This window comes from Equus przewalskii, chromosome 13 (genome assembly GCF_037783145.1).
Source record: "Equus przewalskii isolate Varuska chromosome 13, EquPr2, whole genome shotgun sequence".
Lineage (NCBI taxonomy): Eukaryota > Metazoa > Chordata > Mammalia > Perissodactyla > Equidae > Equus > Equus przewalskii.
The window spans coordinates 91610120-91617361 of record NC_091843.1 but is presented as its reverse complement, the minus strand read 5'-3'; the positions used below and the strand labels follow the sequence as shown (position 1 = coordinate 91617361).

General features: G+C 44.9%; 1 protein-coding gene across 1 annotated transcript; it reads right to left on the bottom strand.

Moving 5' to 3' along the window:
• Window positions 1-499: 499 nt before the first annotated feature.
• Window positions 500-5179, bottom strand: LOC103546156 (small EDRK-rich factor 1-like). The gene is made up of 3 exons (XM_070569934.1): window positions 5059-5179; window positions 3159-3264; window positions 500-690 (listed from the first exon to the last, which is right to left on the bottom strand). The coding sequence occupies exons 1-3, from the start codon at window positions 5153-5155 to the stop codon at window positions 618-620; spliced, it is 276 nt and encodes a 91-aa protein (XP_070426035.1). The 5' UTR covers window positions 5156-5179; the 3' UTR covers window positions 500-617.
• Between the last annotated feature and the right edge of the window lie 2063 nt (window positions 5180-7242).

Genomic DNA, 7242 nt, shown 5'->3' with positions numbered 1-7242 from the left:
CTGTTCTGGAGGGGATGTCATAAAGGGGGAGGTTGTGCAGGAGTGGGGGCAGGGGGTATACAGGAAACCTCAATTTTGTTGTGGACCTAATTCTACTCTAAAAAACTGTCTGTTAAAAAAAAGGCACTTATTCCAAGAAACTTTAAAGCTGTAAGTAGCGCTTTTACTGAGACGTCACTTAGTTTCCGTTCATTTAGTCACTATTGCAGGCGGTTTGTACTATCTATCGTAAATTCCTCAAGGCAACCAGTTGATCACAAAGCAAAATTAGATTAATGTATCGTAAATTCTATTTGACAATACAGTTGACTTTAAAGATCTACTTTAACAAAGATTCTAGATTTACATAAGACATCCTATTATCTGATCACATTATCTCTTTAATATATAAATGCTCACTGCTGATAAATGTTCATCAATATGTCAGATGCATGGTTGATGTTTTATTCTTTGAAGAACGGTTCTGAAATATCACACTAAGTCAGGGTGAAAGGTAAAATTTAAAATAGTTTTATAAAGATATAACATATGTAAGGACTATTCACTCTATAGGATCTTGATCATAGAGCTTATGAGAGACCCAGGTGGCAGTAGCACCCAGCTTTTCCAAATAGTCATCATTTTTCCCTTGTCTGCATAGACTTCTTCTCATTAGCTTCCTTCTGCTTTTGTTGCATGATTTCAGAGACCCTATAATGGGGGGGAAAGCTGTAAGTTGCACAGAAAAACTGATTTTATGTTTTCACTTGTTTTCTATACACGACCCATTCAGAAGATTAGAGGACAATTTAAAAGAAGACATAAACGTTCATGTCTTTCCGTTTTCATGGATGGTGGCAGAATGGGAAGGCAAAGAATGGAAATTCAGATTTTATTTTGAATACCAGCTCCACGGTTATCATGACCTCAGGCAAACAACCTCAAAGCCTTTTCAAAATCAGAGCAACGCACATCAGGGCTTTCTGAGGAATAGCCATGAATACATATATGCATATAAAAGCACCTGATGTTAGGCAGCTATACGTAGAAATAATGGCAATTACTCTTGATTCTCAACAAAGTTAATTCACTCTAAGTTTTCTCTTGAAAGTGGGGCATTTAAGTAGTCTCCTGGACATCCTAACTGGTGCCGAGGGTCAGGACACAGATGTTATGAAGCAGTTCACTTTCTTACAAGCCAAAAACCCCAATAGCTAGTGATTAAGAACGGATTACACTAAAGAAAAGCAGAATATTCAGGGCATTCTCTTAACGGTCTGTGTCTCTGGCTGAACCTCCACGTGCCATATTAACCGTGAACTACAACCAGACGACCTGGGCTAGATGCTCCATGAGACCCACATTTTTAACGATATATTAAATGGCTAGGTACTCAACACCGACTATAGGCCAGGCACTTCACTGCCTCTGGATTAAGTCCCACAGAAACTCTGAGTTATAATCCTCATGTTTCAGATTAAAAAAAAAATAAAGGCTTAGAGCTAAATAATTTTCCCCAAATCACATAAAAACCAAGGTTTGCCCAATTTCAAAGGCCAGGCTCTTTCCGACGTTGTTATCGCATATATGTAGTCTCAGATTTTGATTCAGGATGAGTAGCTTTGTCCACGACAGTGACACATTTCTGCAAATCCGATAGCAAAACCAAGGGATAAGGAAGGAAAAACAAGACAGCTACAAGAAATGAGGTATGGTGAAAAAGAAGAGGGATAGTTACTTTTCTGTTTGAAACCAAGCTCTGCTGTGCTTGCTGCATGACCTTAGCGTGCCACTGAAGTCAGAGCCTCAGTTTCCTATTCCACGCACTGGGGCTAACACCACTTTTCAGGGCTGTGATGAATAGGGATAACACATTTGGAGCATCTGGCACAGAGCTTTATAAGTGTGTACTCATTAAACAGTGGCTATTACTGAGCCAAGCTAGACTAGGTTCTCCAATAAAAATACTATGTCAGAGTCACTGATCTGTACCATGTTCACTTTTACTCCAATGTGAGTCAACAGAAATTTGAGTGAACAGAAATTTGAGGCACAGCTTATCACTTTCATAATAAATGTCACAGAAAAAAGTGTGACGCTCAAAGGGCTTCAACCTCAGTAAACAGCGATTCTTAACTCTGGCTGCACATCAGAATCACCTGGGGAGCTTTTTTTTAAAAGTCAGATTTAACTTAAGTACAATAAAATTTACTTGGAGCACCTTTTAATGCCCAACCCCAGACCAATTAAATCAGGACTCGGTGTAGAGCACAGGCTGAGGGGACATGAGTTTCCCACGAGGTTCTAATGTGCAGCCAGGCTTGAGGACCATGGAGAAGCCCGCTGGAGCATGTACTCAATTATTCACCTGACCTCCAAGTTCCACATGGACAAAATTTGATTTTAGAATAAAATTAAACGCTGGTCAATTCTTTTAGAAACAGGAATTTTTTTTTTTTCACTTAAGCTGCAGTCCGAGTGGTTAAGTTTGCGTGCTCCACTTTGGCGGCCCAGGGTTTTGCCAGTTCAGATCCTGGGCGCGGACGTGGCACCGCTTGTCAGGCCATGCTGAGGTGGCATCCCACATACCACAACTAGAAGCACCTACAACTAAAATATATAACTATGTACTGGGGGAATTTGTGGAGAAAAAGCAAAAAAAAAAAAAAAAAAGCTGCAGTCTCAGGGTATTTCAGTAGCAATTTTGTATTATTTGTCAAATATAGTTATACATCAAGGCTGTGCACTTGCATTCTCTCCAACCCAATGGATCTTCAGAAATATACTTAATGTAATTTTTTGTGTCTCCTTCAGAACAGTCATCATTATAATTGAGTCACCTGTCATCCAGACCAGTTTGGGTAGGACTTTTGCTTTGAAAATGCTGTAGCCCTGGCACTTAACAGTGCCTTGCATATGGGAGATGTTCAATTATTTTGCTAAATGAAGTTCTTACGGTTGTTGGGGTTGCATGAGATTCTTTGCAAGACAAATTATAGCCAGAGTTTAAACTCACCATCCATGTGTTGGGATAATGACTCCCCCATATAGTTTTAGTATGCCTGGCACAGACACTCAACTGTTACCCCTTTCTGCGGGTTAGGCCTAGTTTACCAGGGATTTAGAGAATGTTTTCCATTCTCCAAATGAACACCAGTGCCTTGAGAACTGTCACTCACCTCTGCTGCCTCAGAGCGGTCAAGCTATCCTCTTTTCTTTTTCCCTTGTTAATTTCCTGGGATTTCTTCATCTTTTTCTGGTGGGCAAGTTCCCCTTGATTTCCTCCTACAAAAAGAAAGTCATGCTCTTTTCCCATCTCCAACATTGTCAATAATTCCATTATAGGCTCTTATTTAAACGTATCTGAAGTTTGCTTTTTAATAGATAAGCCAGCAGAGTACTACACTGAATGGTGCACAACTGGTGACAAGAAGGAAGCTTAAAGGTAAACACTTAAGGTCTTAAAAGTATTATCAGGGGCCTGCCCGGCAGCTGGGTGGTTAAGTTTGTGTGCTCCACTTCAGTGGCCCATGGCTCTGCAGTTGGGATCTTGTGCGTGGACATGGTACCATTCATCATGCCATGCTGAGGCAGAGTCCCACATAGCACAACCAGAGGCACTCATAACTAGAATATAAAACTATGTACTGGGGGGCTTTGGGGAGAAGAAGAAGAAGAGGAAGAGGAAGAGGAAGAAGAAGAAGAAAAAAGATTGGCAACAGATGTTAGCTTAGGTGCCAATCTTTGAAAAAAAAAAGTATTATCATACCGGTCTCTCTCTCTCTCTCTTTTTTTTTTTGACTGAGGAAGATTGGCACTGAGCTAACATCTGTGCTAATCTTCCTCTATTTTATACGTGGGATGCTGCCACAGCATGGCACGATGAACAGTCTGTATGTCGGCGCCGGGATTAGAATCTCCAAACCGAGGGATGCTGAAGCGGAGCGCACAAACTTAACCACGAAGTCACGGGGGTGGGGGGAGGGGGGGGGGCGCCGGCGGGGCTTAAATACCAGCTCTCTTAAATCGTCTGACTCCACGGGCCAGAATTCCAAAACAACTTCTGGCTTAGAGGGTGTGGGTGGAGAGAGAGACGATACACAGGACCACACTTCCACCGCCGAGAGAGCAAATGCAGACGCTTGTGAAACGTGACCTGCGAGGGCCAACGACAGAGCTAGGTGGCACACTGCGTCGGAGCCCCATCCTCGAGGGGCTTTAGGATTCTAGGTACAGCTCCGACCACGTCCAGACCAGCACCCCCGCCCCCAGGGCTCTGTCCCCACAGCTCCCCTCCGGGGAAGCATTCCTCGCCGTGCCAGCTGGCCCTTGACGGCGGCGGGACCGCAGCCCACCGGCCCCCTCCCTCTGCGACGGCAGGCGGGATCCCCGCCCCGCCGGACCCATGAGCAACCACCGACCCCATCCCCGGGCCCGAGGACCCCAGCCTGCGTGGCGGGGTGCGGTGCGCAGCCGGGTGGATGTGCAGGCAGGGAGGCGGAGCCGGGTCCGCAGTTCCGGAGTGGTCTGGGCCCGGGGCCCTCTGCTGGAAAGGGGGTCGGGTGTGTGAGACCCGTGTGGGCGTCACCGCTCCCACTTTTGGGGACCGACAGTAAACGGTGCAATGTCTAACCTTCCGAGGGAGAATGGTGGCTTGCTTACTTCATCCCCTTGCAGAGGCGGGAAGGGGAGGAAGGGTCAGGACAGATGGAGGGCTAACTCTGCGAAGGCCTTTGCACACATTCCTTCCTTTTCTCGCCTCGCCCTGCAAGGGGAGCTCGTGGTTGTCCTTTGCAAGAAGGGGAGTTGAGACCAGAGCGACCGACCTAACAGGCAGGGCCGCAGAGTGGACATGCAAGTCCACCTCGGACTCCTCCCGTCTTATCCCAGGGCCTGTCGCGGGCACAGGCCTGAGGAGTTGTGGGGGTGGCTGTGCTTGGGTTGTGACACGGAGAGGGGATGGCCGGGGATGCAGTCAGCACGCTGTCGGAACAGCCCGCATAACCTGTGTTAGCTTGAAAAGGCTTAAAACGAGTTTATGCAAGAATAGCCCAAACGACGACAACGCAAGAAGCTCACCTTCTGGAGCACCAGCCGCAAGACCGGAGGATATAACCTGGGAGCTGCTTTCATAGAGAAAAAGGGGAAGGCGGGGCTGTCCTAAAGGAAAGTCCATTGGTTGAAAGTAACAGTTCAGAGCAGCAACAGCTTCTCATTGGCTGAGCTGCGGCGTTTCTCATTGGCTGGGCTGTTGCCCCTGGGAAGAGAAATCTTCCCTCCTCGTCAATCTATCTGTACTTGCTGTGGAAGGTGCCTTTGTATCTTCCCGGTAGGAGTAATCGACGACCTGTGATGGGGGTGAGCGCTGCCCCTGCAGGCCTTCCATACTCCAGTTTAGTTAAGGTGTTTTTCATTTATTTCCACACTTGAGAACCTGTGTAAAGACTGTGGAGCACCTGCCACTGCCAGAAGTAGATGTGTAAAGATGCTTGATGGTTCATTTCGTTGATACTTTCTTCATCTATTCCGTTAATTATTAAAGACTGAGAAATCTTTGGAGTTAGTCTGAACACTGTAAAATTACCTTATTTCTTTTAAGGCTTTTATTTTGGAAGATTTCAAACATATACAAAAGTACAGAAAATACTATAATGGACCCCGAAGTATATATGACCAAGCTTTGACAACTTTTATTTTACCCTATACAAATCGCCTATTTTAGAGAAGGTAGGAGAAAGTGGGGAAGACACAGGGCTCTCAAGATGGAACGTCTGGGTTGAAGGCCCAGCTCTACCAATGCGTAGCTGTCTGAACTTGGGCACGTCACTTCATTGCACTAAAGCTTCCTTACCAGAAAAACTGGGAGGTAATTGTGCCTCTGATTAATTGTACCTCCTAAATTAATTGAATTAATATATGTGAACTACTAAGTGCCAGCATTTGTCATTTTCACTATTCTTCCAACTTCAGATGGCCTTGCATGCTTGTCACTCTCCCCTCGCCCCAGCCCTCCTCCTCGCTACAGTTTATGGGCCAGGTGTCTGTTTCCACTTAGCCAACTTCTTCCGGAGTAACCTGGACAGGGGGAAAAGATTGACTCTCTGGCCAGGCTCTTTGAAGAGAGAAAGAGCTCAACTAAGGAGGAGGGGAGGGACGAAATTTGGAATTGGAAGGTAAGTGGTAGACTTGTTTCTGTATGTGGTCTTCATTTACAGTCTGAGATTTTTCTTTGCTGCTGAAAATATAGTTTTTAGTTGTAGGGATGTGCATGATGTACACTGTGTACACTAGAAATGTTAAGTGTGTCTGCCAGAGAAAACCGCAGACTTTTAAAATTACTGTGATGCCATTAAGAATTTACTCCACAAACTTGGGTATGTAATAAATATTTTATGACCTTATATTTAATAAAATTAAATCTGTCTCCATTTCCAGCCCTTTACTAATGGGAAATTAAATCTTAGTCATTATTGACTTCTTTACATACAGAATTGTGGGAATGCCCTAGACTCTTAGGTGGAACAGAACATTTGGGGAAAGGCCTTGGGTCTTCAGTTTATACCAGATTATGCTGTCCAATGCTATGTGGTCCTGGCAGTGGCTCCAAGATTCCTGAGACATCTTCAGCAGGGGTTTCTCTGTTGAGTTCTTGGCTTCCTTAGGTGTCTCTGAGGTCCTCCTTCCCCAGAGTCCTGGAGGGAGCCTACAGAACCCACACATCTCTATTTTCTTAAGTCTTAGAGGGATCTCTTCTCCCTTCTGTGCTGTCAGCCCTGCCTTCCTATTCTCAAAAACACTTGCCTCTCTTCTCTTTCTCCCTGTGGATGACCTAGCAGTCTGTTCAGTCAGTTCAGGATTTTATTCCTTTGACATTTTGTTATTAATGTAGCAGGATGTTCTTGTGGAATCCTTTTCTCCTTCCAAGAAGGAAGTCAGGCCTTTGTGTTGCCATGAGTCAGGGGATTTGTATTACAGGTTCAAACACACCATACTCTGTGGAGCGTGTCCCTAACGTCATGTCTGGCCATTTTTCCTCTCACCAGAGGCCTTCCCTAACCACCCCACCTAAAGTAAGCCAGCCTCCCGTTAATCTCTGTCATATCACCCTTTACATTTCTTTCATGGCATTTCATGGCATACATTCTTAAATTATCTCGTTCATTTGTTTGTTGTATTTTTTCCTCCCTAGCCCAGAGCGCCTTGTTTATTGCTGTACTGCTACTTCCTGAAGCAGATTAAGAACGCTTACATTAATTTAAAAGT